Below are 19740 nucleotides of genomic sequence, written 5' to 3' on the forward strand. Positions count from 1 at the left end.
ATTTATTTATTTGCTGGGAGTATTTACCTTGGTGGAAATTTGGTCTGGGTATTCCTATTAGCGACTTTGGCGTCTACACTTGCAGCAGTTCTGACAATCAGCTCTCGACACTGCTTCTGAAGGCTCCTCAATTCAGCCTCAGCATCTTCCACTCTCTTCCAGAGCTCCAGTAGTGCATCAGAACCAGGAGCTAGTTGACTCTCCAGGGTACGAGTCAGTCGACGCAGTGCAGCAAGTCTACGCTCACGTTCACTCAACTCTTGTTCACTTCCACTGTCTGATATACCACTGTCTGAGAATGTCCCACCTTCTTGACCGAGACTCATTACACCAGGCTCAGGGAATTTCTTCGTCACACCCTCCATCAGCGTTTCATCTTTTATCGTATTCTGAAAATTAAAAAATTCGATTTATCAATCAATGTGTCACAAATCATTAAAAAATCGGGTGATGATTTGCGAGTGATGATAGGTTTCGTAATCCTAACATAATAGAAATAAATAAACGCTTAGAAGAATTCCCAAAATGACGAGGGGAAACAAAAGTATTAAAGAAGTAAATACTTCTCCAAAGTGCATGAACATTGGGTAAAAACAATTTGTTTTGTCAGTGTAGTGTAAAATGAATTTGGCTTGTGTTTTTTGAATACTGTATAATCCAGTGAGAGTCTAAGCCAAGGAGAGCAAAGGCAAGGATATAGATTCAACGGAAATCCCGGGTAAAGAGAAAGAAGAGAGGAAAAGGGAAAGAGGGAAAGCCCTGGAGGAGTGGTGATGGTGATGGTGGTAGTGGTGTGTTCCTTGGTAGTCAAGGAACTCAGACGGAGGCAAAAGGGAACCTCAGGGAAACCAAGGGAAACCAAGAAGCGAGAGTAGATTTAGGCTGTTTGCAGCTAGAGCGCCAGAGACGACGGGGAACGAGCCTCCGGTAATGAAAAGCGCGATCCGCATACCAAGTAGTCTCTCTCCGATTCCCAAGTATCAACCTAGTCTAGTCGTGTTAGGTGTGCCGTTGTAGAAGTACTCAAGGGGTCAAACACCAAGCGACCTCAACTTCAAACTTTACTTGATCAAATTTTTCCTTTCATTTTAAACATCAATAATCAAAATATCACAATCTACGTCATCCTCCTGAAGATCTTTTTATTTTTCACAAATAGTGCAATCCAAATAGTTTCAACCATTTCAAACAACAGGAGAAATTCCTCCACCACTTTTTCTTCACTTTTTCCGATCATATAAGGCAATGCAATTCTACCAATTTTACTGCTTCCTTCGATTACTTTCTCAATTTATCCTGGAGGTACATTGGAAACTGAATATCAATCTGTGTCCAATGAAAATAATGTCCAGTGAAAATTTCACTTCAAAGAGAGTTGACGTTTTTTCAACTTCATTACTTTTCCTTTCAACAACAAAAAATATCTCTCACCCATTATAATACATTACATGAGTTTTAATTATAAAATATTGGTGAACAAAGAATTGTTGAAAGTTGAAATTTCAAGAAATTGTGGAGAGTTATCAAGCGCATTGTTGGCACGATAATCCAGCATCCCTCCATATTGATAGATACTAAATAAAATATCAGATACAAGGGTCAAGGCAGTAGAAAAGAGATGGGGGATTTTTTTTTCTCTGGTGGACGCCAGCCCCCCGAAAAAGGTGAGCCGGTTTTTCCCTGGGGAGGCTTGGATCGTTAATCGCCCGGACGATTTTCTTTCGTCTCACGTACTCCAATGGCCCGTGGAATCAGCGTAAAAATACAAATTTAATATCACTGGGTATCCGTCGCCACACAACGAGACATTTTCTTCGGTTTTCTACTAGACTCTCGCCCTTATGGATGCATCTTTTAATACATTGCTTTGGATCTTTCTTGCTAAATCGTTGCAATTTTCACTCGTACAAAGAGCGTGAGGAAAATAAAACGCTGGGAAAATTAATGGATTGAGATTACATCGAGTTACGATACTTTTATTACAATTGATTTTGTAACTTCTAACTTGAAATAATAATTAGAAATCCACCCCGAAGACAATTATAATAATTATTACCAATTTTATTGTTTCCGATTATTATTAAATTTAAACCTAATATTTTTTTTCACTCATAGAAATCATAGGGAGAAAATGTTTAATAATGGAATTATAAACGGAATATTTTTTCCAAATTTTCAAAATTTTTTTTTTTACCCGGTCTAATAGATGTAAAAAAATCAAGGAAAATCAGTTACTCTGAAAGCTAGTTGCGGAATGTAGGACGTTAGAGAGAAAAAAGGAAAAACATGATTTTGAAATAGAAGTGGGGGAATGGCAATGCAGAATATCCGAAATGATTCTCGAGGGAGTCGTAGCTCCAACGAGGAGATCCGAAGAAGAAGTGGTGTGTCTCCTTAGGAGCATAGAGTATCGGCTTATTTCTTTTATATGAGCAGAGGGATCACGTCGTGGCGCATGCCGAGTGACAAAGAGAAACAAGAAAGAGAAGCGCAGAAGGAGTATGTAAAAAGGAGTACGAGAGTATCTTGGTTTAGTCAAGTAAAGCAGTATGTCTCCCTGACGTGGAAAATGAGTGCGAGAAGAGGGCCGATTGGAAAAGTCCCACGATGAGAAACCAACTCGTAGGGTAAGAGTTTTACTTTATATGCAAATCCACTCCCAAAGAATTCTCAAGAAAAAAAAATGATTTTTCTTGCCGAGAAGGTACAGGAGGGGAAACGACTTCTTTGAAGACTGTGACCAATTTGACAGAACCATCATTTTCCCCGATGCCTTGCCACCTTGCATGCTAATTATTTAACAATCAATTTCTTCAACACTACTAATTCACTATTTCACCAATAACAAGTTAAAAATTTATATTTCGTTGCCATTAGTATTTTTTATTTAGTTCTTCATTGATTTGCCTTCATCATCAGAAGTGGGACTAAAACATCTCGAATTATATGAAGACTAATTTCCGATGGAAACCGATATTTTCTCATTTCCTCCTTTCATCCTGATTCAGTGACTAATTTCTGAATGTATCTTCTATGTGTCTTTTAAAAATTCATTCAATTTCCGTTGAATGATTCGATCTATAATGAGCAATTGTCAGTTATGCATGCAAAAATTTTCAATGTATGGCGGTGAATTTACCTGCGAGTTCACATCCTGCTTTTCCGAGAGCAGTCTGGCGACGTCTCGAACCGAAGATGCCACTTCGGAGGTGGCACCAGCTTGCAGAGCTGCGTCCAGAACTGCCAGAGTATCTTTGTCCCTTTGAAGTGCATTCTGGAGTTCTGTCAGACGCGCACTGAATTGTTGAACAGCCTGGAGGGCACATAATTGCTGGTTTCCCCTAAAAAAAAAACAATTAAATTTCAATTAGAAATGATCACTGAATTTCTCATTCATCTTATAACACACACTTTTCACAATTATGCAAATTTTCTAAATAATAAAAAAATATGAAGAACTTCAATTTAAAGAATTGCAATGTCGGGTAAAAAAAATTATAAAAAATTTCTGGAAAACTTGTCAGAATATTTTTTTTTTGAAACAAAAGAGATCGGAAAAGAAAGAAAATTTATTTTTGGGAAAGGTTTTGAAAATTTTTTCAAAGCACTTGTTTTGCTTCCCGATTTTTTTTTTTAATTTCTGAAAATTTTTCCAGAAATTTTTTGAAAATTTGGAAAAAACCCTTTCGATTACAATTTTTTTCACCCGGAATATTTCTAGCAGGAAAATATTTCCATTTCTGGATAGGTAGGGAGATTAATCGCGACCCGTCGACCCCCAAGCCTTTTTGTAAATACTCTCCTTCCAAATTATTACTAGAATTCGTTCACCCCTGGGACCCCAGGGCGAAGAATAACATTTTACCGTGTTCAAGTGCAATCTCGATGTATCGATCTGATTGGCAAACCCCCTTTTTTCTACACGCTCCATCAATACAAACCTTCCAACATTCGGGGAAAAAAATGGATAAATAAATAACGTAAGGGAGATAGGAATGAGAGGGTGATCTGATGCCCAGAAGACGATCGTTAATGCTTCATGGGGTAATGAAAACTGGACAGTCTGTTTTATTATATGACATACCTCGCGGTTGTAAACTCGACGTTTCTTGACGCTTTTACCTCGGACATTATGGCTTTTAAAATGGCTGACTCTACCTTGCTAAATATTTTTTTTCTTCGCCAATAATTAGTTGAAAATTCATTTTACTAATTATATCAAATCCATTAAAAATATTCGAATCTTGGGGTAAACTCCCAACTGATATAATTCTTTATAATATTATTTTTTGTGAGACAATAAAATGAAAGAGAGGAGTGAATATTTAATGGAATTCCAGAGAGAATATTAGTCCCACCTGTAATTCATTAATCCCTATTTTAATTCCTAAACCGTATCCTATGATCCCCCACCGCCGATAGGGATTTCCCATGGGATGGTCAGAGGAGGGACTTGACCACTGACTCAAAGACCCGAGCTTTAAATCTCCTCTCTGATTTCTGTGTTGGCTCATTCGCAAAATATCCAATCCCAAATATTGAATATTTATAATCAAACAATATTCTTTTTATTCTCCTACTCTCAATGACTATTTTAATTTATATATAAGATATATAAGAAAGATTATTTAAAAAAAAATTCTGTAATATTACACATTGTATAAGTCATACAGAAACAATGAAGTTTAAAGTTTCTTAAAATAATTAAAGAGAAGATATTAATTAGAAGCAGTCATCAATGGATTTATTTTCAATGTTTCTTTCTCTGATCTTGATTGATGATTAAATCTTTGAACAAATGAAGAATGAGTAAAATAGGGTAGAAAGTCGCTAAGACTGGAAGTGTAAGTGACACGCCGTTGGGTATATAGAAGGGGGAAGTCCGATTAAAGGACAGAATCCGAGGGAAATCCCGGGTAATCCCGTGACACGGGTCTCGAAAGCCCAGATCCCCCTATACGTATCACGCCATCTTCCTTTTGCCTTTTTCCCTTTTTCTCACTCTCTGTTTGCATTGGAGGCTTCATTACCTCCCACAATATTTGGCCAACGTCAACCGCTGCCCAATGAACCCACTATGTCCCCGAGCTATTTCACCTTTCACCAATTGACATTTTCATTCTCCTAAATTACGTCTCTGAACTTAATTTTTACTATAAAGGCTGATTTTTCCCCATCAAAATAGACTAATTTGTCAGATTTCAGTTTTGAGATGTATATTTTCGAGGGTCTATTCCAATCACTTATCATTTTATATTCCGGCCCTTTTTCACCCTATCTCACCCTATGCATGCAGCTGTGAATCCTATACTGTACCGTATTCACTCTCCTATAGAACATAGGACTGACATGGGAAACCACAGGAAAAACCATGTCGATACAGGCAGTTACTCTATTACCAACCTCCCGCTCATCGGTGCCTGTTGAAAAATTCGATTCAACAGAGAATCGAAATCACTTTTTTTTTTAAATGCTTATTTTACATCGCTTCGAGTCGGATGAGAGTATGGGGCGATTGATCAGAACTTTTTAAAGCTGCTTATGAATCGAACCTGGAACCTATCCGTTGTAAGGCCACGATCTTAACCACTGCGCCGGTTAGCTACTGTTTTCAATTGAAAATTCAAAAGACGTTGTCCAACAACCGACATTATCCGACCTTCGATGGCATTTTTTTAAAAATATGGATTTGAACTTTCTAGACTTTACAGCTCTTTAAATATTTACCTTTGAAATGCTTCATCCCACACTCTGTACAAATCAGCAACAGCATCTTTGAGAGATACAGAGACTGAGGTGGCAGCTGGCCCCAGATCCGTGATCAACCGGTGTGCTGATACATTGAGCGCTAGCATTGCGCTTTTGCGTTCCCTCAGTGTAGCAAGCTCACTCTGTAACATCAAATATACATTTTTACTGCCTCGTTCCCGCAACTTAACTCAAATGAATCGCACACCCATACTCCTCCTAAAAAAATGTTCAACCGAGGGTGAATTGATGGCCGTTTAGATGATAAAATGTACGAACTCTGTGGTTTTATCCAACAAAATGCTAAAAACGTATTGGTTAAGGCAAAAAGAGGATTTTTCTTAATGATAATTCTGGTTTGTATATTATTCATTTGATTGCTATATTGCAAGATGATCTAATGCTTATAGAATAATTATCACCCAAATCATCGAAACCAGAATCAGAGGTGAGGCTGATCATAGAACTAGGGGAGAATTAGTGAATTTAGCTAGGTGAAGATGATGAGTGTCGCAGGATGTTTTATGATGAAAAGTGGCATTGGTCGCTGGTCACGGAAGGGTTTGGTACACGGGTCCTCTTACATGGTGTGGTGCAATGTCGTAAACAGGGGGGTTGGAAAGAGGGGTTATTTATGCGGTGGCGGTCGGTCGCTTCAAGTAGGACGACGGAGACGTGACAACGTGACGCGGTTACTCCATCGCAGTTCCGCGCCCAACCAACCACTTACATCCCTTACCATCCAACCGGTGGCCCTCCCCATTCTCTTCTCCTGTTCTACACATTCGTGAGCAAACCGAGGATGTAAACTTCGTAGGACACGTTTATGTCCTCGTTTTGATACGGTTATTACCGCTAACCCAAGACTACTAATTGACGACAGGTGTTCGACGCAAGGTCGAAAATCTCAAACTGCATTTTCCCATTAAAATCTACTCATGTCTTTTATCATCATGTCACAGAGATTAGATCAATTATCAATACATTAATTTCGACAAATGAAAGAAGTTTGGATCGAAATTGATTCATCGCTAACTGCCTGAGATAACGCTGGCTCTGACGATTGATGCAAGCTTGGGTCAACATTTAAATGTAACCAAGTGTCAATGTTTGACATCATCCAAATGAGACAAACCATTTAATACATTTTTTAAATTAGTTTTCCTTTTAGTAAAATCTCTATCTTTCTATCTATCTTTATTCGAGGCTTCAATGAGTAGTTCAAGTTGAGTTGAGTTGAGTTGACCAAAGCTAGATCCAACAAGTCATGCTACAGTGCTAAGTCATGAAAAGTGAATGTAACATACTTGCATCAATCTCTCAATAATTCCGGCGAAAGTATTGACAACAAGACTTATTGCAATTTCTCAGTTTTGAATCTTAAAAATATAAAGGCGAAAGAAATTTATAAAATTTGGAAAAACACTTTGTGGGACTATGAACAATCAGATGACACGCCAGAAGAGCGGAAGTCGAACGACAGACATTTCTTCCCCCTCGGGTTGGCAAAAATGGCTGGAATTTGTATTCAAGTCACACTGCCAATGCCAGAAGCAGTCGACAATGGTACACTACTACGTTTTGCCTTTCTCTCTTTTCCCTCCTTTCCACAATCCCCTTTCCCACAAAGAGAGACACGCGCATTCCGATCTAATTCAATTTCCAATCAACAGCCAATCAATTGATTCGAATTCGGTATATACAGAACAACCGCTTCGATGTCGAGACATGAATGCTCATGAGGCGAGACGGTGGCACAGCAATGCTCAAGCTTTCCGACTAATAATAAAAATTGTTTTTTCATTAAAAAATTCCATTTTAAACTTGAAAACCCGGACGTGAAGCCATTTACATATGCAGGATGCAGAGTAGATTTTTTTTTATCAATTCAATGAATTTACTTGAGCCCATGCCATTTTGCATGTCATTACTCATTTGATTGCATTTTTTTGAATATTATATAACAATAAACAAATAAATGACTCAAAAAGACTTGGATTATTCCATGAAAGTTTATTCTCCAAGACTTTAAAATCGAATCAAGATTATTATGTGCTGTTGATACGGCTCATCGGTGATAAGACAAGAGGAAAGTCAGAAGAGAATGAATGTTAAACAGATTTAGTAATTTTTCAAGTTAAAGCACGTTCGACAACAATGTGACGACAATAAATGCTGAAGGTACATTAGTATGGTTTATCCGCAACAGCAATACAACATAATCTCGCACCAGTGTTTCCCTCATATCTTTTTCATCATCTGTCGCTCTTCCTTCTTTCTAACCACCATCCACCCATCCTGAATGCAAAAACGTCTGAGCCCTATCAGCAACGCGTGTTTACGAATGCATAATACATTATGTGATTCGCAACTCTATTCTTATCATTTTTTTTTCCTATCCATTGTCCATTTCATCGCGTATTGTAGAACATGAAATATTAGTATCCATGTGAAGATATCATTTTGTGGAATTTAGTTTCCAAGATTGTCATATAAATTCATATAAAAGAACAATCGTCAAACTTGTGTGTTAAAAATGTTTATGAATGAAAATGAAAAAGAAAAATCGATGTCGGTTGGGAAATTTGTAAAGTATTGTTCTCTTGACTTGGCCGAATTGCAATGCTCCACGTCGCTGAAAGCAGGTACTACTCGTCTACTTCGTGCATAATGCAGAAGTGAGACGAGTACAGCACAGCAAATGTTGAGGGCTAATACATCTTGATGATAGATAGGGAGCATGTGTTTGGTCTGAGCAATGAGGATGGCCCAAAGGGTATTGTGGGCTCGATGCAGAGGGCCAACAGTCGGTGGAAGTGTAGGAGCCACCAAGTGCGTTATACCACCATCCCCGGGGGTTGGTTTCCTCTCCAGTGAGTTTTCCTCATGCAGGGCACGTCGTACGTCGACGATCGTACGTGCGACACGACTACGCTTTTACTTCAGTATTTGCCTCCCTTCCAGCCCTATGCCTACAATATCCCTCATCCATTCTTCAAAATCATTTTTTTTATCTCAAATTTTAGACCAAAAAAAAAATTTACATTATCATCTATTCACCTATTTACGATTAATACCCAAATTAATTGCATAAACCGAAAATTCGGATTTTCAATATTTTTTTTTCAGAATAGAAAAATTCCATTTTTGCCCAATCGTGTGAGATTAATCTATAATATTCGTCGACGCTTTCCAATTAATAATTTTTGATTTTTTAGTGTTGATAATGAAGGGCATTGTTTTATGAGTTGTAGGTAATGATGCAACAGTTGATAAGGTAGGGCTTACGCTGTAGGTAATACAGAAATTGTGAAATATTGCAGTCAATTCGAAAAGGATTCCTATTCTAATATTGCGTTGTGTCGCAGATTATCAGATAATGTCATCAAGTGATACAATAATGTAATTATGAAGAAATTAGGAGTCAGTAGGCAGGTGTTTATAGTTAGATATCGTATGGGAGACCGATTGACTTATCATTTCCATCCAATTCATAAGGAATGATCAGTCCGTCGATCTCTTGGGTGAATTAATAATACGTATTGACTCACCGTGATTTGATTGATACGCTGAGCGAGCTCGTGATCCGGCTCGAGAATAATCTCATGCGAAATGAGCCTCTCATAAGCTTCTCTAAACTCCAAATGCATAGCGGCCAATTCTCTTTGAAGGACACCAGCCCGTTGTGCCTCTTCGGCTTTGTGGGACAGATTTTCCCACCTCTCAGTCAACCCTGGAAATAACAAAGAAAATAAAAACAATGGAATCAATCATGTGAGAAACATCAACAAAAAAAAGTCTCAAGGCACTTGAAAAATTTCCCAACAACCTGTTCCTTAGGTTCACTTCATTCTTTTGCGCAATTAATCGCCATTTCCTTATCTTATCAGTTCCATACACTACGTTATCATTATTTTAATATTTCAAAGTGAAGAAAGAATTTCAAGTGCACCAGTTCTAACGGAACAATGGTGAAGAAAAATAAAGAACTATATAAAAAAAAAAAAGTAAGTTAGTGGTCAAGGTACGAATCTCGTCTGGAGAAGCCGCGACCTCGGTCTGATATATCGAGACCGGTTTTTTTTTATAGGATATATACCAAAAGGAGAAGTGTATGAGTCCGTGTCAATAGCGGTACACGAAAAAACAAAAATTAAACGAGAAGCGGAGATAATGGGAGAGAATTTGATTAGAATCAGAAGATTTATTGAACTCTTGGGATTTATGAGGGCCATCTCCCTTTGGCAATCATTACACAATCTTTGAGATCGGGTTTACAGCTTCGGACTCACGACCTCAATATCATACAGCACATTCATCTGATCTTCTATAACGGAGTCCACTTTTCGCATGATTGGAGAACCTCCACGCATGCTTTCGATGAGTTAACATCTAAGGCTTCTTCTTCCCACAACCATGGCAAAGTAAAAATATATCATTTTAATGTACCGTTTTAGGGGCTTCTAATTTTCATCCTTCGAGGACGGTCTGGGGTAATATGGACATGCGTTTGAAATTTTGCCGAATCTTGGAAGCTTGAAACATTTTTAGAGATCTACCAATTTCTCGAAAAATCTTTTTAATTTCAAATCTCAAAAACTACTCGACTGAATCCTATTTTTTTGGGTGGGAAAATATTCCTTGTGATGACTGATGTCTATCAAATCGAATCGTAGTATCTCGACATGTTTCTATATTTGAAGAAACTAATTAATTCATTAAGGTTAAATTGATTGAGTTGATTAAAGTTCATTGCCCATATTATCTCGCACTTCCCGAATTAAAAAAAAAAACGAATAAAAAATGCGATGATGGAGAACTCTGAAATTAATCTGTTTGTCATGAAATTTTTTGATATCACCTCATGAATTTCATGAATTCGATACTTTCCTCGTAAAATAAAAATTCACCGATGAAAATGAAATTGATCGACCATCAAATTAAATTTTCAAATACCGGATGTATGTTTTTTTAATAAAGCATTTTCTGATCAAATAAAATTATTGAAAAAATAAAAAATAGTTTGATTTGAATCGTGGAGTTTCACGCCTTGATTGACGTAAATTTGTCAAGAGTGAAAGTACATTTTTTAAATAGACCCGAGGCATTTAATTTGTTCTTACAAGGACTGAAAGAATGGAAAGTATTGGAGGAGAGTCTTCACTTTGGACAGGATTATTTTTCTCTTACAACTCTCTTATTAATCTCCTATATTTTTTTATATAAATTACGAAAAAATTAATGCAATTAATAATTATTTGATGAAATAGCGATGAGTTTGATGCATCTCCGCGGTAAAGCTAATTATCAATTGAAACTCTAGTGAAAGGAGAAATCACCGAGAAAGATCCGGTTTTTTTTTCCAGAAGGTAATTAACAACATAGTTTTATTGTTTCATAATTGTGATCCGATTTTCCCAACAGCATTTTTCCGGTCTACAAAAGAATCTTTTCTTTCTGCATAGCTATTAGCTTTCTCCCAACAAATGTCCAAATAATGCACGAATTAATGGTTATCAATGAATTATCATCTAGCCTCAAAATATTAATCGAATCCTAATTCCCCAGTGCTTTTCAAATGCAAACATGCGTGCCGCGGATTTATGTAATGCCACACAGCTGTTTTTCTCACTGACATAAACTCAAGTGCCAACCGACATACTTATTACGTGATAAACGAGTATAAATATAAACGGAAGCACCCAGTAATGCAATTCGACTCAAGGACACCAGAGATACAGTTGAACAAACCACTGAAGATAAAGTTCAAAGCTTGAGTGTAAGGTTGAATCTAAATTGGATTAAAAGATTTGTATGAAGAAAATGGAAATAATATAAGAATAGGAACAAGAACAAAAACAAAAACAAGAACAAGAACAAGAACAAGAGCTTCAGGTCAGTGAACCAAGGTCTCAAGAGGTCCCGTTGTCTGGAGAAACTTTTTAGTTATCAAAGTGTCATTAACCCCAATGAAATGAAAAAGAAATTTCAACAGTAGGTGTACCTCTATTAATGATGAATCTATCGTCAGAAAGATCTTCACCGGTGATGTCTGTTTGCACAAACATCGTTTGAACAACTTCAACACGCATTGCCAATTAATAACATCTAATAATTAATGAAGGCACTTGACATTTTGGTCTCCAAAAAAATCTTCAACTCACTGAAATCGCCATGAGATGAGAAAACTTTTTAAACGTTCGTTCTTGGATTGAGGTTTTTTATCAAATGTCACTGGGACTATTATTTATTTTTTATCAATTTTTGGGGGACAGAATGACAATGACAACACAGAGGATTCAATGGATTTAATTTAATGATGAGAACGCGTACAACTGTGCCCCTGACTCGGTTTGTTGAAAGACTGAGGAAAGGCGTAGAGCACCAGTGACTCGAAGGCGGACACCAGCTCGATCGTTTGTCGAGACTCTGCCTCGATCAACCACCTACGCCATTAATTTTCATTTCATTTTCTTTTCTCCTCCATTGCAGCGGTTAATTGATTCAACATTTCATCGGGAACACCCCAGCTCTAATAGGTGCCAGAGTAATTGTCAATATTACCGGAAAGTTGGATCATTGAGATTGAGAACAAAGGAGATCTACTGTTTATTTCTTTTACTTTTTCAAGTTACTCCATCAATAAAAAATTGATGTCAGTAATCAGTAATTAATTATGATTTTTCATGGCTGAGTTATTAAAACTTTCATTATCAGAGAATTATTGTGATCACATGTATCAGCAATGTTAATTTTATCCGCCTGCATATGTAAAGTAACGAATTATACGAGATTTTGCAATCAAATACTTTCGTGAATTCATTGGCAGGTATCGAGTACTAAATACGAGAGATAAAATGTTTGAGAGAAACGGGTAAATTAGAAGGGAATGCATAAAATTGAAAGTATGAAAGCAGTTGAAGAGACCGTGCGTGATGAGTTTGAGTAATATGAAGAGGTAAATAATGCGTGAGTGCATGCATGAACTTATAAATACTAATCAGTGAAATATTTGCTAAAAAGCGATATTTATTAATGATAATCAAATACATTATCTACAGAATCAAAAAGAATAATTCCCATTAAAAACTACTGAATGAGTGAGTTATGAATAAAATGAAATCTAGTGCATGAAGTGTTAATGAATTCCATTTAAACAAATTATTCAAAGAAATAGAGTGAAATGAGTAAAAAGAAAAAAATAATGAGGCATTCGTTTTGGAAATAGTAGAGTTCAACCGTTCTAGCAATATAGATTCTTTTTTTTTGTGTATTTGATTTTTTATGGATTTTTCTTCAACGGATTATGGAGTTGCATCCTCGTACCGTGTCAGGACGTGAAGAGGAACAAGATTGCGCTTAATGCGGTCACCAATACGGCAGTGGTGCATGATAGTGAGGTCAATGTCGATGTACATATGCCTAGGTTGACGTACTTACCTCGCACTTGCTTCACACTCTTTTCTCCTCTCTGACAGTCTGGCTCTACTAATGCCTGCAGACTTCGAATGTTCTCCTTGCAAACGCATTCCACTTCCATCTGCAACAAATTTTCATATATTTAATATTTAACATCAGCATAATCATCATCATTATTATTATCATTACTAAATTATAATGTATCAAGTGAATTTATTGGATCTGCTTCCCATTGTGGTATTAAAATTATAGAAATAGTTTTTATCATTTTCATTTTTATTTTTGGAGAATTGTCGCTTTTTGCGAATGTTTATTACGATCATCAGCAGTTTATGACAAGTAATGAAAAGCAATTGTGCAATTGTTGATTCCTTGGGAGATAGAAAGGAGGAGGGGGAGAGCAATAAAAAGGAAACACGGATGTAGTGTTCCTTGTTAGTTTTATAAAAAAAATTTTTTTTTCCCTTCGTTAACTATATTCTTTGTTATTTCATTTCTCACATTTTTTCCAGCTTTTTATAGGAAATAATATATTTCCGGGCTGTTGAGATGGGTTTTTTTTCCGTAATGATTTTCAAATTTTTTTCAAAGTACTAATTCCAGAAAAAGTACGGAAAAAGGATTTCCCAAAAATCAAGGTTTCGACAATAGAATATTGCTCCAGACTCCATTAAAGTTTTTATTGAAAATAAATTGCCCAATAATTATTGCATCAATTCAGAATTGCTCAATTTTTCCAATCATTGATCATTCCGCGAGAATATGGTAGGTCAGTTTTGCACGGTTCAAATAATAAATCACGGTAATCTCTATCTTAATGAATCGATTTAAATAGTTCAGATGAATACAAGTGTTCTTCAAATGAGCATCCATTTTTATTATTATCTCCGAACGGGAAAATTAACCGCAAAGACGGGATTTATTCCGTTTAATGCAAACGGAAATTTGCCATTCTTTATAATTACTCATCAACTTCCGACGATTTTCCCGTTCCTGATCTAGCATTTACGCTCTTTTGCGGGCTGGTATATTTTCCGTAATTATTTCTCCCGTCATGTGACTCAATAACGAAAAAAAAAATCTCATGTACAGACAATTTTCCTGTTAACTCTCATCGCATAATCAGTCATATGTTTAATTCATGAAACATCAATTGAATATTAATTGTCAATCAATATTAACACATGATAAACCACATGTTCTCGTGGAGAGAAATTCATTCATTTATTTTCATAGCGGGAACAGAATTTATTGGAAAAAAAATTCAAAATCACTCGAGCCATGCAAGCTCGTTATCTTTCAACGCTTTATTATATAGGGTGTCTCATTTGAAACAATTTTTCTCGATAATTTTTCTCTTCATCTTTAATTTGATACGAAAACTCATTTTTCGAGAATCAAAGGAATTCACATGGATAATTTGGTGTTTGAAAATCATTCAGCAAGAAAAAGAAATTTCATACAAGTGTAGAAGGCGATTGCTTGCAATTGTGTAGCTTGCACTTGCAGCTTGCAAGCACGACCTTGAAAGCTTAAAAAAATGCATGCATCAATGGGGCACCCTGTATTTTCCAGAAAAAATCTGATTGTTACTGTATCATAACTTTCAGCATCGGTGGTATCACAACTTTAACAAAACAATTCAATTCAAAAACTGTTCAAACCTTTGTACAACATTTATTCAACTATACGATAACTCCAAATTCAATTACCTCAACACTTTATTCCATGAAAGAAAACATTTTGTCCTTTACTTACAACTAACAAAAACGAATTTTAAAGTTTTTAACTCTGTCACAGATCCAAGAGAATAAATCAGAAGCTCGTCTTGTCACAACCATAATACTTTTTTTTATGCAATGAATGAAAAATTCCAAAAATGATCCATATGCATTTTTAGTTTTCTGAGCCTGATTAACAACAATGAGACCAAAGGGACTTGGAGATGAGACAACACGCTTCACATCTATACGTACATTGTCTTTAGTTGCCCTGAGGCCATTGGCACGAGCAAAGTGGCTCTCCATGACTAGTAACTTTTTGTAGGACTTATCAACGACTCTCCGCAGCTCCTCTGCATCACTGTCACTGTCCTCAGATGAATCTCTCAAATCCTGCTAAAATATAAAATTGCCCGATAAACAAAACTGGCCTCAAAAAATAATAATAATACAACAACAATTTCCATCCAATCTTCTTCTCTTCAACCCAATAAATTAAAAAATGCCATAAATCTTACAGAATGAAGTCTACTGGCAGCAATTGGTGACGAACAGCTCCTCACAGCGCCCAGACTAGACGCGCAGTCTGACTGGCTGTCCAAAAAATTCCTATAATCATCACCAAATTCGAGAAGTTTCCTCGCAGTCTCGACATCAGCGGCTTCACTGTACGGCTCACTCATGTACTTCTCCTGATAACTATCCCAAGCCTGCTCTGAGAATGAATTATTCTCAAGGCTATTCTTTTCAATATCACTGTCTCCATTGATGGGGCTAACGAGCTCATTCCTCTTGAAAACAGTGTCAATCAGATTATCCTCGTAATTTCTATGTGCCCGATTGTTCTCCTGTGTGTCAACTGACGAGGGCTCTGGTGTGCAACAGGTGAGTTTGATGGATGGCGGGGGATCAGTGAGAATTACTCTTTCCGTTGTTTCGTGGTGTAAATTACATGAAATTGTCGAACCGTAAGTAACATACGAGACAATGCACTTGTGGCAATCTTTAGGCATCAATCTCGTACGACTATCCAGTGATTTTCTAACATTCATGCGCTGATGAGTTGAACTCGCGTCACTTCCACCCGAATGATTTGCATTCATCCCGTCAGAGCCTGATTCACTCTTACGACTCTGTTAACAGAAATAAAAATTATGTTACCTCCGTTTTTATTCGATAAATTCATCTCAATTCAATTATCGCTCTTTTATTCAGTCATTCTCTTACCAGCGTCTTTTTGCGTAGTCGACTCTTCTTCTTCCTCATCGAACTGTTTCGGACCACTCGTCCATTCTCCTCTAGCAAGGTCAATGTTGAGTTGTTGAAAGGAGCACGTGAGCCACTTAAGAAAATAGTTTGAAAAAAAAATTAATAAGAAGTTGATTGATTTTTTTGTGTAACAAAAACTGTGTATCCACGTTGTAAGAATTTTAATAGAATTTTTTCATGATTATTTCCGTGTTTCTTATTGTAATTTCATTATTATTCCTGTAGCCAAGTGCTAAAGGGTGATGAGATGCTCTTTTTTTTTCGAAAATCATTTATTAACATATTCTATTGCATATCCCCAGGAAATGATCTGAGTGAAAATAAATAATTATACTTTTATTGGATGAAAAAGCGGAATAAGTCAATTGGTTGTGGTATAAAAAAAAAAATATATCGATCGGAATAAATTGACTTATTCCGCCATAAGTCGACTTGAATGAACTCCAGTATCATTATTATTATACTTACGTTGCATCCAAGGACACAGCTTTGGTTGGTGTCGATGAGACCAATTGATGGAGTGCCGTTTCCGAAATAGAGAATTGTGAAATGGCCGAGTCATTGTTAGTATTCAATTGTCCAAATACACAGGAAACACTCCACGGTCGTTTGCCATCTGACTTCCTCTTTGTCCTCATAACGACTTTTGGTGTACCATCAGCATGATTGTTAGCCTCATTTACAAGAGTTTTTTCATTATCATTAAATATCTCCTGGGAAACAGCCTGGGACACACAGCCAAGTCCACCTTCGCAACGACGATACGTTGCAATACTGCTGTGAAGATCCTCAGAGGATACTGATTGTTTTTCAACATCAGACTCACCGGTCGTGTATTCACCACTCGCGTCACAGCTGTCCAGAGGTTGCCAGCTCTATTAAAAATTATAAAAACATTCGTCATTCATCAATTTTCATTGAAGAGGTTAAAGTTCTCTTTAAATAATAGACAACTGCTTATTCGTGATTTCATTTCTCCGAAATAATAAGTTAAATAAAAAATAAAATGGGAACACCTTTTCTCAGAAAGTATCAGAGCAAGGAAGATTATTGTCATTATCCTGATAGATCTCCATCTTTTTTCACTCGAAAAACAGATGCATAATTGTTTAGTTTGGATTTAACAAGTGGATTAAAGGATTTACCTGCGAGCTGGATCTGTCCTCAAGATTGTGAGCGGAGTTGAGCTTGAGCCATTCCTTAATCCTGGCATACTTAGCCCTGTAGTTAGTTTGTCCCTGGTCATTCAAAATAAGTGGCGTGAGATTGGCTGAAATGCCTTTTCTCCCCTCCTCACTGACAAGCTTCTCCACTTCCAAAATTAACTTCTGAATATCATTCTTGGTCTCATCACCACTGTCGCCATTATCCTCCCTAGTTCGCACGAGATCTTCCTCCTCCTCAGGAATTCTCATCTCCTCAATGGTGTTCTTGACATTATCCCTCTTGAATTCGGCGTGATCGACTCTTTCAATTTGTGCTGATTCTCCAAAATCCAATCTCACAACAACATTTGTTTTTATTTGCTCACACTGAGTGTCGCAGTGATCTGTTGGTGATGCTGTGTAAGTCCACTCTTCCTCTGAAGAATCATCAATTCCATTCTGAATTTCGCTATCTTGAGTTGCACAATCAGCCTCAGAGTCGGTGTCACGATGTTTGAAGTAAAATGTTGCACAATTTTTGGACTTTCTGTCGGATGTATTGAAAATGGAGCTCTCATCGAATGTTCTTCGTCGCTTTGGTGTGTCCTTGAGACGTGATGAACTTGCATTGTGTCTGGAGGGTGTGCCGTCTACCTCATCGGCTGATACTGAACCCATCGCTGGATCGAGTGTCGGTGGCATCTCGTCGTCACTAGCTTCACCTTCTTCTATATCACCTTCCTCACCTTGATCACCCTGTACGGCGGTATCCCGTTTTTCTCCGCCTCGGGAGACCTTGCTCTTCGTTTCAGTCACGCAAAGCTGCTCCAGATCGTCCTGTTATAACCAGGAAAAACACAACATTGCTCGGTGATTAACTCTTCTTGCTTGACTTTCATGGAGGTATTTCACATAAATAAAACTCGATAAAAATTGAGAAAACGCCAACGATCAGACTCTTTCTATTGTTAACTATTCAATTGAATTATTAATCATTTGGTGTTGCAAGCCAAATTTTTAATTAATCTTATGAAAGGTGAAAATAAAAAAAGTCAAATGAAATTTACTTCGAAATATGATTCGTCCTCGTTGTGATGATATCCAGAGGACATATCGCTGTCAGAGGCACAGCTAGACGATACTCCAGGTTCACGATTACGATGTTTGGAGGAAGTGAACCGCTTTGGAGGAGCCGCACGCCCAGATTGTCCAGTATTTTCTCTTCCGGATTCACGAGAATGCCTCCGGCTCAATCTCGGCTGCTTGGTCACCGGTTCCTCGTCACTGTCACTGCTGCAACGGCATGACACCACACTCTGCAAAATATCCAATAATAACCATTATTACTTTACTTGACCAATTATTCAACCTTGTCGCACCTTTATAACTACTTTTAAACAAACTTCAAATACAAACCATTGATATCATTGCTATCACGACAAGTAATCCAGAGTGAGGAAATATTTTTGGAGAAATGATTTTTATTAAGAGAGATTGGTGTTCTCGTTTACAAGCTTGGAAAGTAACTGAAAGTATTTCTTGTGGCTCAGTCAATTTATGGATCCACGAATGGTCAGCATTTCGAGGTGAATGACCAATGGGATGGATTGTGACCGACATTTATTACCTAGAGACAATGTTAAGGGGTGGGTATATGATGGGTAAATGGTTTCAACTATTCTCAACACTGTCAACAGGTACGAAAAACTTCTAGCCCCTCCAGGGCGTACAGTGTACACTCTCATTGCCAATGACCTCTTACGCGGATTATTAAGTTTGCACGAGACTAAATCCTTGAGGTAATCATGACAACTCAAGAAAAAGTTAAATTGCCAAATAATGTAATGAAAAAATGATGGGGCTGACTTTAATCGCATGATGAAGTGTGCAAAGCGTGCACCGATGTTTAATCCACCAGCAACTGTCGCTGTAATCCAAGAACCTCGAAGCGGAAATTATGACTGGGGTTAATACCACCCGGGGTTATACTTTATAGAAGCCTAAAAAAGAATGATTATTCAACTCGTGCCAAGTTTCCCCAACAAATGCTGGTGTTTCCAGCTGCGGTGGCACGGCCTTCTAGGAACGTAATGAGCGTTCATGATCACCCTATTCTCTGTACTTTCGTGGTTTCTACGGAGGCGTATCCCTTTAACTGGTTGAAAAAAAAAATGCTACGACGAATAATGAAAGAGTGGAAAGAGCTTCTAGACATATTTCATAATAGAAATTCAATGGAAACAAATCCTAGATGTCAAACAATAAAGTTACACAAAAACTATACATTACTAGTAAAATAATTTTTTTTTTATAATGAGATACGTCTTCTGGACATATTTGCATGAAAGAAAATTATTTTTTTTTTAGTTTCGTTTACGAGATAATCGCAGTGCTCCAATTACAGTTTAATATCTTCCGTTTTTTTATTTCTTGAGAAT

The 19740-nt window shown here is 37.1% G+C and overlaps 1 protein-coding gene across 2 annotated transcripts in view; it reads right to left on the bottom strand.

The window, feature by feature from the left end:
• Positions 1 to 19740, bottom strand: part of klar (klarsicht) — a 62561-nt gene that overhangs the window by 4127 nt on the left and 38694 nt on the right. Inside the window, exons 9-19 of one of the 2 annotated variants that reach the window (XM_011306401.1) lie at positions 18370 to 18618; positions 17303 to 18139; positions 16626 to 17032; positions 16116 to 16230; positions 15407 to 16021; positions 15144 to 15281; positions 13189 to 13288; positions 9300 to 9481; positions 5728 to 5891; positions 3140 to 3341; positions 28 to 389 (exon numbers count right to left, since the gene is read on the bottom strand). In XM_011306401.1, coding sequence (XP_011304703.1) covers positions 28 to 389; positions 3140 to 3341; positions 5728 to 5891; positions 9300 to 9481; positions 13189 to 13288; positions 15144 to 15281; positions 15407 to 16021; positions 16116 to 16230; positions 16626 to 17032; positions 17303 to 18139; positions 18370 to 18618 — 3371 coding nt within the window. Of the gene's footprint in view, positions 1 to 27; positions 390 to 3139; positions 3342 to 5727; positions 5892 to 9299; positions 9482 to 13188; positions 13289 to 15143; positions 15285 to 15406; positions 16022 to 16115; positions 16231 to 16625; positions 17033 to 17302; positions 18140 to 18369; positions 18619 to 19740 lie in introns of both variants that reach the window. The other variant, XM_011306400.1, reaches the window with a different exon arrangement.

The sequence above is a fragment of the Fopius arisanus genome, unplaced genomic scaffold, assembly GCF_000806365.1.
Source record: "Fopius arisanus strain USDA-PBARC FA_bdor unplaced genomic scaffold, ASM80636v1 scaffold00047, whole genome shotgun sequence".
In the NCBI taxonomy this organism is placed as follows: Eukaryota; Metazoa; Arthropoda; class Insecta; order Hymenoptera; family Braconidae; genus Fopius; species Fopius arisanus.